Below are 17,439 nucleotides of genomic sequence, written 5' to 3'. Positions count from 1 at the left end.
CATAAAATAGGGGAGTAGGTGAAAATGCACTTCCATGGCAGTAGAAAGGCAAAGGTCTCTCCTGAGTTTGCTTTTTTGTTTGTTACTTAGGGATTTGGGATGGGGGTTGGAAAAGGAAATAAACTGCTTCATTACTTGATTTCATTTCTCAAACTATGGTAACACTGAGTGAATCCATTTGATCCCAAATGACCCTAATTCATCTAAAACTAGGTCAGGATTTTGAACCTTATATAAATAGGCCAATGCCATTAATAGATTCACATTGATATGCACCATCAAAATGCCCATCATCAAATCACAGTTGGATCTTCCTATTACTTTTAAAGCTACCACTTAATGAAATTATGGTATTATTATTTTTTAAGAATTAACTGGAGCATTAACAGCTAATAATATTATTTGTCTAGATATAATGCACAGTTAGAACAATCAGACATATTTCTTCCCTTGTTAGTAATAAATGGGAGTTGTCAGTATTTTAAAAAATGCAGGATTTTGGTTCATATGCGTAAGTGTTTGCTATAAATATACATACAGTTTAGTAGCCTTTTTAAAATAAATTTCCTTGATTCAGCAAAAGAATAGTATCAAGCCTGTATTTAATAGAAAGACTTGCTTTTTATTGATGTTAGGGTGAGCCAGGCCTTTCAGGACTTGCAGGTCTGCCTGGCCTTCCAGGAGAAGATGGAGCGCCTGGACAGAAGGTTGGTTCATCTCTTTCTGGAGCCGTCTTGCTTCCCTTCAAACATTCCTACTGTTTACCCTGTGCTGATATCCAAACCTAGAAGAGAGAAGAGAATAAGTGGTGTTCATGAACAAGTGGAAATGTAGCACATTTTTGGTGAAAAAATTCTCTTTCAAACATACGTTTTTAGGGAAACCTTTTCTTCTTCTTTTTTTCGGGGGGTGGTGGTGGTCATTGTCTATTATCTTGTTTACAGTTGTTGGCTTTTTTAATCCACTAAAATCCCTTCAGCTGAGAAGGAAGATCACAGCAAAGGCTACAGGCAACCTTTTGTAGCCTTCTGATCATAGTATTTTCCCAGAATGAGATACCTATATAGTTCAAAATTCCGTACTCAGTGTTCAGTTATTACTTAGAAAACATGCTACTTCATGAATTCCACCTACAGTTTTACAGTGGTTGCTTATGGGAAGAAAATCCTGGGCCCAGTGACATCAGTGGAAATTTTGCAATTGATTTTTAAAAGTCTTTGATTTTAATGAGCTTATTCAAATGAATATAGAGTTAATTTTGCACCATGTGTATTTAGTTCTCTGAAACAGTGCTTTAATTTTTTCATTCCAGGGTGAACCAGGATTACCTGGTCTTAGAGGCCCTGAAGGTGCTCCAGGGGTTGGAATACAGGGGGAGAAGGTGAGAATGTCTTACTACAGGTGACATTCAGAATTGTAAGGCTCCACAAATAGGTTTGTCAATATCTTCTCTTTTTTAGTCTAACACAAGTAATGAAAAAATACATCTCAAAAAAATAGGTTAACGAGTGTTTCTAAAAGCGACTAGCTGCAGAATTTGTTTCAGCCTCAGCCTAAACCAACTTTTTAAATAATGAAGTTAATAAAAGACCATCTGGGACATCTTTTTCACAAAAAAAAAAAAAAAAGTAACGGCAGTACAGTGTCACTGGCTCACAATGTCCAGTACCAATGATAGTGTCTGGTCCAAGAAGTTCATGAAGAGGTAAATCTTTTGCTGGGACTACTGCTTCGATTCGTAGGAATAACTGAATCAATCTTTTGGGTTCTGGCTCTTGTACTGGTCCTCTGTACTGATCCACTGATGGAAAAGTAATTATGGTTTCTCATGTCACTATCTGTATCCTATGAAATAACGACACTGGGAGTTGCTGGAGTCATTGTCCAAGACATTACATCAACTACATGTTCTTAATATTTTGGTACATGTGACATGTCTTCTCCATTTCTGTAGGGAGATCAAGGCCAGAGAGGAATACGTGGATTAACAGGACCAACAGGAGTGCCTGGGCCTGCAGGAGCTAAAGTATGTTCATTATCATGTTATGTGTGTAAAACAGCCCCACAAAACTGTGCTTTGTTGCAGATCGCAGGAACAACTTGCCTAGAATTAACTTGCTTCTTAAGAACTAACAAAAAAAAACAAAGTTCAGCTAAGGTTTCTCTTAGCAAGACACACTATGATCACTATAAACATCTAGAAGCATTTTTAAAAAACTTTACTTTCACCATACTGTTTCCCCAGTGACTTGGAAAAAGTTATGGGGCACTAATACTGGCATTTTATGCTGAAATATTTGGGAAGGCAATATGGTGTCTAGCATATACACATGTAACAGGACTTTATTTTCCCTTACACTGATCAGACTCATGACTGATATTCTTTTAAGGATGTGGAGTTTGAATTCTCACTACTCACTGAAAGTGAGAGGTTTCTCCTCTGGTTTCTTATTAAGTCTTTTATTATTAATTCACACAATAGTATTTCCACATAAGAAGAAAAATAAAAAGAGGTAATAAAGTACACCGAAAGGACTATTTAAAAAATCTTTTCTGACAAAAAATAAATGTTTTCTTGTACACCTACACAGCTGGGCAGGAAGCCTTGAGTGCTGGACCAAGTCTAGAATGCCCTAAGAAAAGGAATTCTAATAATATACATTTATTCAGTGACTGAGAGGAATCTCATTTCCATTGAGAAATCAGAACTATACTGTTTATCAGTTCTGCAATGGCTAGATTTCACTTAACATAGTGTATCAATAAAATATTGAGACTTCTAATAGAATTTTAATGGAATATGATAAACTGCCACACAGATGTTTTCTCTGAGATATGCTCATGCTACTTGCAGAAAAATCCATTGTTTTTGCTCTCCTTCCTTCACTGCAGGGAGAACCTGGGGTGCCAGGACGTCTTGGAATGCCAGGCCCTCCTGGAAGAGCTGTACCTGGACCAAAGGTAACATCTGCACTCCAACTCCTAGTGCTTTCAAATACAGTGTGAAAACAATGAAGTAGGCATGCTTATTGTGTAAATAATTTCAGCCTTAGAAGGTCGCCCAAAATGTCTTATTTCCTATAGACAGTTGTATATTGTGTGCATTCTAGTTACCACCATGACCTGGTATTAATTATTTGCCAGCTTGAGGTGTAGCCTACCTGTGTTCATTTCTTTGTCTTTGATATCTTCCGTATCAGAATATTTTTCTTTCGTCTGCTCTTGGTGTTTATCTTAAGTGTCCATGAAACAAATATATATATATATATATAAAAAACTATTACATTTGATATATATCTGTTTGTATGGCATATAATAAAAAAACAGTCTGTGATTGATGTTTAATAAAATAACTAACTAGGGTACATGTTTTCTTCATTGCAGGGTGACATTGGGTTACCTGGTCTTGCTGGACCAATTGGAGAACCAGGTTTTGGGCTTCCTGGGGCAAAGGTAGCTCCTAAATTGATAAATTAATTTCTGATAGAACTGTAAAATAAGGCAAGATTCAGTGAAGCACCAGCAAATTACTTAGGATGGCAAAGTGTTCTGCAGTTCTTACTGCGTATGGTGTACTGCGCTGGCACATTATAAAGATTTATATGGCTGGATCACCACGGACAGTCAATTTTCCAGATTCCATGAACCATAAGCTTCCACATGGCAGAGGACCAGGGAAAATTTGATTGTTTTTAATTCATAATGAGTGAATACAGAGAGGACACCTGATTTATGTGCTTACAGCAGCATACATGCCAAACAGTTAATTTTTCTCAGCCAGGGTCCTTCTTAGGTACATGGCTTCATTCCTAGGTATGGCACAAAGTAATCCATAGACTCCAACAAGAGCTCAGGACATGGGCCAAACTGGCCATGTGAGAAGAGATTCCTTAGGCAGTGAAAGAAGAACATGAAAGAGCAGCTAATCTCTAAGGACTTCTCTCTAGCACTTCTCTAGTATTGTCTCAGTGTTAGCTAGATTCAACTTTTCTTCAGGCTTTAACCTAGTGAATTTGACAATACTCGAGTATAGCCACTGTCCCTTGTTCTCTGACTGATCTTAAGCCCTCAAAGCTCTTTCATTTAGGTTATGCTCAGCATGTTTCTATGACTATGTTCTTCACTTTTTGCGATCAGTATTAGTGCTTTTGCTGTTGCTTCTCTCTTAGATAAATGTCTGCACTAAGATGTGTAGTAAGGTAAAACTACAAGGTGAAACTTTCTATGGCTTAATTGAAAAAAAAAAATTCTGCCTTTTCTTGGCACTGCTACGCATGCCCATATTTTGGTTAGCTGAAGGGACAAACACAGTCATCCATCCAGATCATTCATCCAGTTGTAATTCAGAGCAATTCACTGCACCATCCAGTGCTGCTGGCAGAGTCTAATCCTCTTAATTTTTCTGGTAAATCTGTGTATCTGAGATATTCCAGCTATCTGGATCCATGAAAGGAGCTTAAAAGGGAACATCTCTGCTAACAAGCTCCTGTTATACTCAATATCTTTAATTAGGTTCCATGGCAGTATAGGAAAATACAATTCTGGAACAAAAACAGGCAGGAACCTTGTGACAGAAAACATTTTTAAAATGAGCACACAAATTGCTGGTGTCCCCAACCCTGAGTCCTTTTTCTCACCACATGGAACAAAAAGCACGTGCAGAAGCAATACTGAACTTTCACAGTGCTCTACAGCAGTTTATCTATCTTCAGTTAGCATTATCAAAAATAGCTACTCAGTAATTCAGTTCCCCTGCTAGACTTTTGTCTGTCTGTCAAGATGGGCTTGTGCCCCCAAAACTGGAGTAATAATAATCATGATAAAAAAATAATAATAATTATATATATATATATATATATATGGGGAAGCCATTCCCTCTTATATGTATGTCATAATAACATAATCATAGTAACAGGAGACCGAGCTCTCAAAAGAGATCCAATTAGTGACTTAAAACTGGAAGGTCCAGTATATTCTCAGAGCTATTAAATATCCCACTTTTAGGATTAATAACCTCCAATAACCATTCACATAGTAAAATACGTGAGCAGATAGATAAAATCAACTTACAGTATGCCTGCCAAAGAAGTTTCACTTTCATGGAGCATTTCCTGCTAGCAATTGCACTGTCAGTCGTCTCATCTGTTTTTCCTGCCTTCATCAGGGTGACCGAGGCCTTCCAGGACCCCCTGGGCCCTTTGGGCCAAAAGGAGACGGTTATCCTGGTCCACCTGTAAGTTTACAGACAATTTTTTTAATGTGAATTGGGAACAAATAGGTACACCAAAGTGATTAACTTCCACAGCTGACACGCCAAGAAAGATTTGCTTGTCTTTTATGCTCCTCAACTGTGGAAATGCATTTCAGCATGGAAGGAAAAAAAGAAATCTGAAGTAGTCCAAGACCTTAAAAGTCCCACAGTTCTCTTGATTACACAATGCAACACATTCCAAGCAGGGATTTTTTTTAAAGTATCACTAATGTTTCAATCAGTTCCCTCAATATCTTAGAGTAAGATACTGTCTTCTGCCCAGTCATCCAGAATTTTAACCCCCAAACAGGAGATCAAAGCCGAGCTGAATAGCTGCGTCCATATATGTGGGTGTGTGCTCTGGGCAGCGCTATCTTCCAGAACCACTGAAAAAGCAACTGTGTCCAGAGTCAGAAGACCAAACAGTCCTCAGATATATTCAATGGGCTGCTGAGGATGTGGCAAAGAATGGGTCGATCAGCTTTACAGACCTTTACAGAAATCTGTACTGGCACATATGACTAATGCCTGCAAAGAGGATACAAAGAGAGAAGGGTGTCTGTTCCTCTTCCTTGCTTGCGTGTGTATGTAGCACTGAAGGAGAATTACTGGCTACAGCCAGGAAGTTTGGTGATATGCTAGCATTTACTTGTGCTACAGACAACTGTAAAAGTGCATACACACATTGAGGAATAAAAATAAATGAATGTCAAAGTGGAAATGGGAATCTGAAGCATTTATAATGCTTTTTGACATTTTTGTGTAATGCAATGCTAGAACTCCTTTTGCACCTGCCTCTCTGGATAAGACCCCTCTGTCTTCAAACATGTACAAGCCTCCTGCATGAGACAGAATACACAGACAAACACTGATACAACTTCTGGCTTACCAGAGTGGAATTTAACCAGTTACAGACCACAGCGACCCCACTAAGAGACAATGTATTCAAGATACTAGCCATATTAATGTTAACAAAAACATGCAGTCAACATAGCCTTAAGTTAAATTCATATTCTATCTGTGCATGCAATTTCAGGGCTTGCCAGGCCTTCCTGGGATTCCTGGTGAACAAGGCCTTGATGGAGTTGGACTACCAGGACCTAAGGTACAGACCTTAACTTCTAGAAAAGTAAATGCATACAGATACTCCATGCAGATATAGTTCCTACCCATAGGTCACAGTCAGAGTATCTTTTTCATACAGCTTTAATTTACTTGTCAGTATATAAAAGGTAGCTTCCATTGCAGATCTTCAAGCTTCAGTTCAGAACTCATCTTGGTGCTGACTGTAGGATTACTTGAATTATACAGGCAATTGACAGATTGAGTGCAGCTATTTAAACATGCCTCATTTCTCTTAAAAGGGGGTATGTCTTTTTTCCATTCTCCTCAAACTGCTAGCTGTCTGAAGGCACTCATAGGAAAAGTATGTTAGAGCAGTGCCAATGTGAACATCAAGTATGATCCAACTCTGACAAGCAAGAAAGCAAAAAGATTTTTGTTGGCTTGGAGGAACTATAGTTCATTTTATGATATGGGAATTGTAATTTATCTGTAACTTGCCTGACTGTACATGTCTTGGATATGTTTAGACCACTGTTAAAACCCATTATCTTTCTCATCCTGTCTGCAGTATTCATGGTTTAGCTCTGTTTAGACTTACACTGTGCTGTTCAGCAAGTCTCCTCTCTTTGTCCCGTTTGAGCACAACAGATGCTGAGAATTCTAGAAATCAAACTTTGGTATTCACTACTTATTTTTTAAAGTATCCATTTTCAGGGTGATCCCGGTAGTAGAGGACCAATTGGTCTCCCAGGTCCCCCAGGAGAAGGCCTGCCAGGACCAAAAGTAAGCCATTTAAACAGCTACATCTCCCATAATCTATTTTCTAAAAAAAAAGAAAAGGAAAATAGAGTATAAAAACATGATCATGCATACACATCTTTATGTTTTCTGTCTTCACACTTCACTAGAAACAAATAATCCAACAGATAACTGAGGAATACAGTGTCTTTAATTTGTAGAAAATCAAAAATGTTTCTGCTAACCTGCCATAAACCATGGCCTTTTCCCTATTGCAGAGGATAAATAAAGTGATAAGCTTGCATGAAGAAAACGTGTAGCTCCTGCAGACAGTACCTCCAATTTAGTAGCAAAAATTTCTTCAGATCTAGCATTTTTCCAGACCTAGGATTAATGGACTAGTAAGCACTTAGCAGTGTCTTCCCTTTCTTAGTCTTAAAGCTGCAGGCAAACTGCTGAGCTCTTCCAGAATTTTTTTTTCTTTACTGTATAAAGTAAATCAATAATAATCTAATGTAATATATAATTATAATATACATCCTGAAAAAATGCCTGGAAATAATAATAAAAAGCCATTTTCCTTATGAAACCTTCCAAAATGGAAAATTCTCGCTCCTCCAGATCGACTTCAGAAGTCTATTAATACAAAAAAAACTGTTTCAGGATGTGAATGTGAATATAAAAGAACTGAACATGGACAAAAGGAAGGATTTCACAACATCAGAACGTATCACCTGCACAATGCGGCTTATTGGTCCCAGAGTGTTCACATTGGCCTGAAGGCTAGGTCTATGGCTAAGTGGTGGTAAAGCACTAACCCCACCTGTGCTAGGCATGAATACAGGATCCTTACAAATGAGAAAACTGAGAATTTAATGCAAGGCCACTGGAATTGCAATACAGGTATAAAATTAATATTGTACTGCATGCATTCTGATTGCTTCCTATGGAAAACATATGGAACTGGAATATTTTCTCTAGAGTTCTTTAAAAAATCAGCTTATAAATTAGCAACGAGATTATTTGTAATGCCACATTACTGTGTATGTTTACAGGTCTGAAACTGTAAGCTTAGTGGTGATGAAAGATACCACATCATTTAGGAAATAACAATCCTCTCTTAAATTGTAATTCAGTCCTCAGTGTCTCACCAATACAATCCATCCTTCAGTGCAATGCTCATCTCAATCAAGGTGATTCGTGTTCTCTGACCATAAGGTCCTGAGTGACTCCTTTGAAGTATCAACTGGATTTAAATAATCTGATAAAGGATAAAAAACATTTATCAGCCAGAGCAATCTTATCCTCACTACTTATAAAAAGATACTGATGTGGCAGAGGACTGACAGGAAATTACATGGTGGTACAACAATTTATTGTGTGTTTTTATTACGAATATTGTACTTAACACATGCAGGGTTTCTCTGTAGGGAGCCGTAGGACGCCCAGGGCCACCTGGCTCTTTGGGACCTCCTGGCGAAGGCATTCAAGGAATTAAGGTAAGATGACTCCCTTATACTGTGTCTTCAGTATTTAACCTGTGCTGAGTTTTCAATCTGACCATCGCAGTATAATGGAAACAACAGATTGCACATTGTTATTTCGTATATGACAAGAGAACCTGAGGTTGGACAATGAGAAAGATAATTTAAGCACCTATAAAGTATGTTCTGTCTCTACTGCTGTAAACAAGCCCAAAGGTGCGTGGACTGGGGGAGGAGAAAGCAGGGACATCTTTTAAGAGGGAAAGATAGCCTCGTAAAATGAACCAGAATTAAAAATATTATTTATCCTCTTCCCAAATCTTTCATACCCATGGAGACAGCTGATATGATCATGCAGTTTTCAAATACTATACATCTGTAGGGTAGACATACTGCTGAACACAGTTGTTAAAATGCAGTTGAAACACTTTGAACATTTAAAAATAATGCTTAATGAGTGACTACGAAGGGTTAATATCACTAACCTGGATTATCATTAGGGGGAACAAGGAATTCATGGAATGCCAGGACCACGAGGCCCTCCTGGAGAAGGGCTTTTGGGACAGAAGGTATGGTACCTAAATCAGAGATAATGTCTGAGCCCCAAGCCAACATACCAAAAATACTCAGTACTGTCAGCTCTCACTAAAGGCATGTGAATTCTGTGAAAAGGGAAAAGCCCAGCCATTCACACGATCCTTTTAATATTTTATACTAATTTCCATGTTGCATATGTTAATATCATATGAGGCTTATCTGCTACTGCAGCTAGAAGAAATACAGATAGTTTTAATATTGTTGCCTTTCATTTGCCCATAGAGTTATGCAAAATTTGGGGACTACATCAGTGTTAAGAAAAAGAGAAATGTGTGTTGAAATCAGTTTTTGGATGTGATCACATCAGTTTATAAAAAATATACAAACTCCCATAGCCTAGCAAAAATCAAACCGGAAGGCACTAATTCCTTTGTTTGCTAACCTAAACACCTTTTCTGGACCAAAAGGTTTCTCAGAATATTTCCATTACTCATTCCAAATACATCCCCCACCTTTCTTCTCAATTTCCCTATGGTTATCTTATTTTTCTCAGACACACACTCATTTTCATCATTCAATATCCTACGAAACCCTTCTGTCTACACACACTTGTTTGGGATGGTTCATTTTTCAAACTGCTTCAGCTATTATTCCCATGAAAATGCCTACCCAATAGTACAAGTTCTTCACACAATTCAAAAACTGTGAAAAATGTAATAAAAAATGACTTATACTTTCTATCTGGTTACCTGCATGGCTTCAAAGGGAGATCGAGGAGCTACAGGTGAAAAGGGGAAAAAAGGAGACAAGGGCAATGTGGGTGACCCTGGTTTAGCTGGAGAACCTGTGAGTAATTCAGTTTTATCACGTCTGTTTTCTTAAACTGCTTAAAACTAAAGCTGGGTTATGCATTTTTCTTGATGTTTAACTACTCATAATCTAAAATGCTTAAGAAATTGAAAATATGAAAACATTTAAAAGCACAAAGAAGACATTTCTGTGCTGAGTACCTCAATCTCAAAACACAAATACGGGTTCCTTCTTGAGGCAGTGAAAGCCAACAGGTGTGTTTTAAGAATAAAACTATGTGATTCTATTCTATGGCAACCAAGTAACTGTAGATTGAAGCTGATGTACTGATGAAGGAAGGCAAAATGGTAACTACTGCTGTTGGAACGGTCCCCAAAAGCTGGAAAACAAAACGTGGTGCTCTTCTGTTCTGGCATTTGCATACTATTAAGTATACATAAACTGAAATTCAGTGACTCAATGGGAGACTTGAGGTCATCCACTGCCCATAAAAACCTGACCACCTTTCCAATGGTGCAGATATGGTAGGTACAAGCTAGTATCACAAGAACACTTTTTTCTAGCAGAAGTTCTGATTGGCTAAACATTATTTCAATAATGGTACAGATGAAGTCATATTCTGAATTACTGTGTTACTAATTGTAGTAGCTTAATTAATGATCACTGTTACAGGGCAAAACTGGACCAAAAGGAGACCAAGGCCTAACAGTAAGCAAATTCATTTATTTAAATTCCATCAGACCAAGATTATAAACAGAATGCAAGGTACTATCAATTAAAATGCATCCTACGTAAACTATTATAGAAGGGGTTTTCTGACTAGATGTAGCTCATTAATAATATAGAAAGAAACCACTCATAGGCTTCTGATTTTTTTTTCATCTGCCTCATGCTGTTATGGAATTTAAAATTCCTGGTGATTTTACTTATGTCTCTTCTATATATTCTTTTGCAGTTATTGTTAGATTACCTGGGTGTGTACCCGCTGCAGGGAAGTTTTTTGAAATAGTAATTAAGAGTCTAAAGAGCAAAGATCTTCAAACCTGTCATGGTCTATCATGCAATGGACCTTAATTATACTCCTGCTAAGCCTCAACTGCACCAGACCCAAATTCAGCATGTCAGTGAAGTCTGTGGTGGAAGCTATCTGTTGTGGCAAAAGGATGTATTTGAAAGACTGACTCAGTGCCAAATGAGTCCTAACGTGCACTTCAAAACATACAATAAATGATTGCTCTAGTAATGAAGAGAGTTTTATTTGCATGTCACTGAAGCTATCACTTCCCTGAACAGACAGCTCTGAAGGCAACAGCTGGTTTTCGTGCTGAAAGCTGGGTAATACAGTGGGCCAGGTACACTCGCATTCACAAATCCCAATTCCATTCTGACTTGGCACTCTCATATGCCAGCTCACTAAAAGCAACATGTTTCCTGAAGCTGGGTCTACTTCTCCACTCCCTATTGTTTTTAAGAGCAAAGGAATATCCATATTATTTAGATGCTGAAATTTGAATGGGTTTTGACTTTTAAGTTTTAATGAGAACCGAATCATCAAGTGTTCTTTACAATAACAGCAGTTAATTGTTTTACATAGAGGTGCTTCTGTTTTGTCATGTTTATGATTCTTATATGCTATATAAAATAGTTCATTGTAAAATGTGGAACTCATTCCAGATTTGGGAGGATCAGATTTGAAAGTTAAACACTAAGGTTCTTTGTAGACACAGATACCCAATATAAACAAAATCTTTGGTAGCATCAATGCTATACGTTATTTGAAAGAGACAAGTGGTACAATATTTTTATATGTAATTTTTTTCATATCCAGAGAGAAGATATAATTAAATTAATTAAAGAGATATGTGGTAAGTACTCAGGAAACTTTTTTTATTTCAGATTCTGTTTTTCTTTGTAAAACTTGCATTCTTCTCCTTTCCAAAAGGATACCAAGTCAAGTCATTGTGATCTGTTTTTTTTTATTATTATTATTTTTTATTTTTCCTTTGCAGGTTGTGGTATTAAATGTAAGGAAATTCCTATGGAGCTTGTATTTGTGATTGACAGCTCTGAGAGTGTTGGACCAGAAAATTTTGAGATTATCAAAGACTTTGTAACTGCTTTAGTAGACAGAGTAACTGTAGGCAGAAACGCTACCAGAATTGGCCTTGTACTATACAGTTTAGAAGTTCAGCTAGAATTTGGTCTCAACAAGTACACAACTCAACAGGATGTCAAACGAGCAATTAGAAAAATGCAATACATGGGAGAAGGCACTTACACAGGAACTGCTATCCGTAAAGCAACCCAGGAAGGATTTTTAGGTGCTCGAACAGGAGTGCGAAAAGTAGCTATTGTGCTAACAGACGGCCAAGCAGACAAGAGAGAAGCAGTGAAACTAGATATTGCTGTTCGAGAGGCTCACGCAGCAAACATCGAAATGTATGCAATAGGAATTGTAAATACTTCAGATCCAACACAGGCTGAGTTTGTGCATGAATTAAATCTGATTGCTTCAGATCCAGACAGAGAACATATGTATCTCATCGATGACTTTAATACCCTGCCAGGTGCGTGCACTGCAGCTTTATTCTGCATTATATCCGATGCTTCTCAGAACAGAGGAAAAAAATATATTATCTTTGTGGAAATCATGTTTTGATGCTGATCAGGATTAGTTACAAGGTACAAAATAACAGGATCCTGGAGATATAAATTTCCTTCTTTTAAGTCATCGTGGTCAAGTCAATTACATATCATGCCAACAGGGGATGTTGCCTGCTGGCGCGGAAAAGTCACTTAAACTAACTTTCTAAGCTGAGTAAGTGCTCATGCACGAGATCTGCTGGAGTGGAAACCAGAATCTAATTGTGGGATAAATTCTAACTATTTACCTTCATTTCAATACCCCATTCTCACTGGGTTATTCACGTGAATAAAGTAAGCAGTTTTTTTCCCCACTACCAACTAGTAGTTGGTACTAAGCTTAAATGAACAACCCTAGTGAGTTCACTGTATTTTGGATCATGTAGAGGACTTAAAGACTGGCAAATTTGTGATAATAAAATACACAGTTCAGAGAACCTGGAATAATCTTCTTAGATGCATATAAATAATCCAAAGGAGTACCAGATTGTATGCGCATTATTTACATGTATAAATAATCCAAATTCAAAAATCCAGTGAATTCTGTGTATGATGGGGTTTTCTACTTTTTTTAAACAGCTCTGGAGTCCAAATTAGTCAACCAATTCTGTGAAGATGAACATGGTACCTTAATATACAATCATAATGGAAATGGTGCAAGCATAAGTGGACCATCTTTACATTTAGTATCTTCAAGTTCTTCGTATTACATGCTTCAGAAAAACAATGTTAATGGGCAATCACTTTCAGCACAGACACCTGGAGTATCCACTGCAGAAAGTCCTCTGGGACTTGGTGATCTTCCTCAACCATTAGTTCCGGTATGAAAATTCAGCAAGTTTAATGAGCAAAAGTTTTTGATGTATTTCCTTCTCTTGTTGACTAATGCAATTTGCAAATTTTCCCTTACTTTTCTTCAAGACAGGTACTGTAGTAGGTCCTTTCATTTGCTATACTTGGAGCTGGCTGTTCTGAATAAAAGTTCAGATATTGCAGGCAGACAGTTATCTAATGGTCACAATTTATTCCTGAAACTGTTACAAATATTATTATTGCTGTGTTTAATACAGCTATTTTTGTGTCCCAGTGGGAAAAATAACCCTATTAAAGTGCAATTGCACTGAAAAAAAAAAAAAAAAACAGGCTTAGGATTGACACCTGTCCTGGTAAACCAATCCGGTGAGGTTAAAATCCTGATTCTTAACATTGCAGTCTGGATAAATGGGAAGGAAAAACATTAGAAAACCTAAGCAATGAAGGCCCTGTTCATTTTGAGACACTGCACAATATCTGTAGAGGAAAGAAAATCTAATGCTTATTTCAGACCAAAGTACCTCCTGTGGTAGTTTATGAAGCTTATGAAGAGGAATTAGAGGAAGAGGAACAACCATCTTTGCTAACAGTGGACACTAGAGGTATTATCATCATTGTTAATATCTCCAACTTCTAGTTACTTTTGGCTGATGAAAAAAAAAAAAAGCCTCATTCTGTTTCTTTTTACTTGCAGCCATGATATCATCACTGCCACCAACAGATGAAGTGCTGACTCATTCCATTGCAGGGCTCACACCAAGGCCAGGTTATAGATCCTAACTAATTTTTCATTTTGTTCTCTCTTATCACAATACTAACTTTATAAGGCTTTAAATCAGAGTCACTCTGTTGGGCCTATCCACTCTCTGAAGATTTCATGAGCCCTTGCTGTGGAAAAGAAGCCATTTCAGAATTTTATTGCAGATCTAGCTGTAATTCTTGACCAGCCTGTTGGCCAGTTCTCATCTCCCCAAGTTCCAAACCTCACTGCTCATTTTATAGCAGAGGCAGACTGAGCTGATAAATGGCACCAAAGAGAGACATAGCACTAGCTGAGGTGGGCCAGTGAGCAGGGAATTCTTCAATCAGAAAGGGTCAGTCTGCGGAGATAGGAGTCTTCATTAAAGAGAGAGAAAATGCAGCACAGTGATTTCAGAATTGGACAGATTTCTCTTTCAGAAGAGAAATAACGAAAGAAGGTGTTCAGCCATTTGAAGGAAAATACAGCAATTAGTTAACCGCTCAAAGGGTTCATTCTTTCCCAATGAAATATCTGAACATATTATGTTCATCACTTTGGGGATTCAGACATTTGAGTTCCAGTAAGAATGTATTATGATTAAACAACATCATAATAGACTGTATGTTTCCTGGGAACATGGGCGTGACTAACCCGGCAGCTTTATATTCTAATATTTTATTTTATTTAAGTTTCCAGATACTGGTTGCCAATGACACATACAGAACACTGATGTCACAATATTAAACTTGAAGGAAAAATATTTTTCTCATGGTATTATAGTGAGTGAGACTGGCAAGTCACAATTTTCTAATACGTATCTATAGGATGCCACTATTTTAATGCCTCTGCTCCCACACCACAAAAAGAACTATAGAGTCAAAACCGAAGCAATGTACTGCAAAAAGATGATGGTCACACTTGTGGGCTGAAAATAGTTGATGCAAGTCTTTGGATGGAAATTTTGTTTTGCTCACAAGACTTGTTGCTGATTATTAGATTTTAAAATTTAGATGTCAAAATAATCAGATATATACTGTTTGCTCATTTTGTATGTGGAGTCATAATACTATTATTTCTTAAGTTATTAGAACCATGTCAGAAAAGAGGCAGTTTAGTGATTTAATAAAGATGCAGTAACATCATTAGAAGTGAATCTTAAATGGCTATATAATATTAGCAGAAAAAAATCAGAGTTGAAAAGTTAAAAATTAAGCAGCACAATTGATTTTTACACACTCAGTTGTGTTTGTTCCTTTTTCTTTCTTTTTTTAGAAAGCATTCTGGACCTCCGATGCAAGTTAAGGCTGGATCAAGGGCCATGCCGTGTTTATATTATAAAATGGTATTATGATAAACAAGCCAATGCTTGTGCTCAGTTTTGGTATGGTGGCTGTGATGGAAATGCAAATCGTTTTGAGAGTGAAGAGGAATGTAGAGAGGCTTGTGTGTTTTCTTCTGGAGGTAAGAATTTGTATCTGTCTCTACATTAATAACTAGCAAGTTATTAATTTGCTATTTGCTATAAATCAATAAACTATTGTTTGGGTTTAGTTATGGAGTATCAAGTATGGCATGTAAAATTAAACCCACTAATTAACATTGTGTTAACTAAATTAAAGCCACTAATTAACGAATGTTAACGTTGTGAAGTCATATACTCACTATCAGGAAAAACATCTAGCTATGCCTATTGTATGATGCAGTATAATAAAATAACGAATTTTCAGCACTATCAAAGGTACGTATTTCCTTTTTACCAAGATTCGGTAACACCAGTATAGCACTTGCGATAGTAATTGCCCTGCCTTCTAAATACTACCATTATACAATCACTAACTATACTCTATTTAAAATTATCAACATGGCTTTGGAAAGCAATCTTTGGTCATTAAAAATCACAATTTCTTTTCTCCATTACAGAAACCCGATAGTTGGCACGGATTCTACAGATTCTTCACTTTCTTTAAGGAAAAGTATTCCCACAAATCCAATTTTGTGCTTGAAATATTAAAATATCTGTTTCCAAATGACATGCACATTACTACTCGGGTTACTAGATAAACGCAGTAAATGCATCAGCTTGTTCCCTACTTGCTCTCCAGGTCACAAGACGAGGAGGTAGCTGAGCTACTCACCCCTCCCAACAACATGCTTGTTAGATTTTGCCCTTTTATCTGTAAGCTCTGCTCCATTAACTAGCAAGATACATGAAAAATGCAGTTAAAATACTTCCACAAATTTATGAGTGACTGCACCAGTAGCTGACATCAGCAAGTTTGGTTAATTCACGTCCAAAGTGGTTCTTGGCATGTTGTTCTTCTACTAAAAGCCCTAATTTTTAAATGCATTTTAGTATTTTATTTCTTAAAAAGTCTTATGTTCAAATCTTCAAATGCAGCATAGTTTATTCTTTATTGCTTGTTACTACCATATTGCTTTTTACATTTATGTCTGCCTTTATATAATGTATTATTACTTATGTGCTTAAAAGCTTGTTTCTAATAAAACATTTCTGTTTTTACTGCCAGGACAGAGCGTTTAATAGTACCCTTACAGAACTAGACACTTACCTCATTCTACGCTCACACTTAAACATGCTCCTGATGATGTAACAGGATTTCCGCCTCAATCTGTAATGAGACTGAACAGCAGAGATTGGGCACTCCTGCGTAGGAAGCCAGAAAGTTTTTTCCCTGACCATTTTTCCCCTCAGCTGTGCCCTGCTTGCCCCAGCCAGGCAGGGCAGTGAGGGCGAGGAGCAGGCACGGCGGTCTTTCATGCACCTTGTCGTGACTTGATGCTTCCCGTGACTTCAGGGAAACTTGTCACAACTTCCAGGCTGGCCGTGTCAAGCTCAGCACAAATTGAAGGACCCACTCTGGGAAAAAAACTGTCAACGGCCAAGTTTATTCCCTCGATTCGTGCTTTAGTTGTTGAACTTTTTGGGGGGAGTGGGTAAGCGTCCACTGAAGCGCGCTCGGCTGGTACACTTTTGGAGTTACTCTGAAGCAGTAGTTTCACACACCCTAGCTTAAAACGACAAAAAGCAGACTTAGGGCTGTAACACAAAGACGGTTTCAGTAAGTCCAGGCACCCCGGCTGCACGGGCTGTGTCTGGGGCGGGCTCCAGCCTCGTCCTCAGCACACGGCCGTTACCCTCCACCAGGCACCAGGCACCAGGAACTGCGCGCCCAGCGGCCCGAAGCGCTCTGCCTTCCCCCACAGAGCGCCCACAGGCCGCTTCTGCTGCCGCGCAGTAACAACGGGGAGCGCAGAACAGGGAAACTCCTCGAAGCCCCTCGCGGCCCGTTCCCGCCCAGCCCCTCACAGCCCCTCACGGCGCTCGGGGCGGGGCC

General features: G+C 38.0%; 1 protein-coding gene and 1 long non-coding RNA gene across 6 annotated transcripts in view; one reads left to right on the top strand and one right to left on the bottom strand.

Annotated features, from left to right (window-relative positions):
- The window catches only part of LOC106029972 (collagen alpha-1(XXVIII) chain-like), a 40,117-nt gene extending 23,507 nt beyond the window's left edge, over window positions 1–16,610 (top strand). For 2 of the 3 annotated variants that reach the window (XM_048061362.2, XM_048061361.2), the window contains 19 exons: window positions 636–707; window positions 1,313–1,381; window positions 1,955–2,026; window positions 2,893–2,961; window positions 3,385–3,453; window positions 5,165–5,233; window positions 6,288–6,356; window positions 7,031–7,099; window positions 8,485–8,553; window positions 9,039–9,107; window positions 9,841–9,921; window positions 10,558–10,593; window positions 11,714–11,750; window positions 11,895–12,452; window positions 13,108–13,349; window positions 13,853–13,943; window positions 14,036–14,107; window positions 15,356–15,544; window positions 16,004–16,610. In XM_048061362.2, the coding sequence (XP_047917319.2) occupies window positions 636–707; window positions 1,313–1,381; window positions 1,955–2,026; window positions 2,893–2,961; window positions 3,385–3,453; window positions 5,165–5,233; window positions 6,288–6,356; window positions 7,031–7,099; window positions 8,485–8,553; window positions 9,039–9,107; window positions 9,841–9,921; window positions 10,558–10,593; window positions 11,714–11,750; window positions 11,895–12,452; window positions 13,108–13,349; window positions 13,853–13,943; window positions 14,036–14,107; window positions 15,356–15,544; window positions 16,004–16,014 (2,013 nt within the window). In that variant the 3' untranslated portion in view covers window positions 16,015–16,610. Of the gene's footprint in view, window positions 1–635; window positions 708–1,312; window positions 1,382–1,954; window positions 2,027–2,892; window positions 2,962–3,384; window positions 3,454–5,164; window positions 5,234–6,287; window positions 6,357–7,030; window positions 7,100–8,484; window positions 8,554–9,038; window positions 9,108–9,840; window positions 9,922–10,557; window positions 10,594–11,713; window positions 11,751–11,894; window positions 12,453–13,107; window positions 13,350–13,740; window positions 13,944–14,035; window positions 14,108–15,355; window positions 15,545–16,003 lie in introns of those variants that run through there. The other variant, XR_007162412.2, reaches the window with a different exon arrangement.
- On the bottom strand, window positions 239–17,428 carry LOC106029973 (uncharacterized). Of its 3 annotated transcripts, XR_001203454.3 has the most exons (6): window positions 16,654–17,428; window positions 9,024–9,116; window positions 8,206–8,315; window positions 6,915–7,139; window positions 5,071–5,231; window positions 239–784 (listed from the first exon to the last, which is right to left on the bottom strand). It is a non-coding gene; the product is annotated as an uncharacterized lncRNA (long non-coding RNA). The 3 variants fall into 3 exon arrangements; XR_007162427.2 differs by lacking the exon at window positions 9,024–9,116 and having other exon boundaries at window positions 6,915–7,084; window positions 16,654–17,416; XR_001203452.3 differs by lacking the exon at window positions 9,024–9,116 and having other exon boundaries at window positions 241–784; window positions 16,654–17,411.
- Window positions 17,429–17,439: the final 11 nt, after the last annotated feature.

This window comes from Anser cygnoides, chromosome 6 (assembly GCF_040182565.1).
Source record: "Anser cygnoides isolate HZ-2024a breed goose chromosome 6, Taihu_goose_T2T_genome, whole genome shotgun sequence".
Lineage (NCBI taxonomy): Eukaryota > Metazoa > Chordata > Aves > Anseriformes > Anatidae > Anser > Anser cygnoides.
This window is presented reverse-complemented; position numbering and strand designations above follow the sequence as displayed.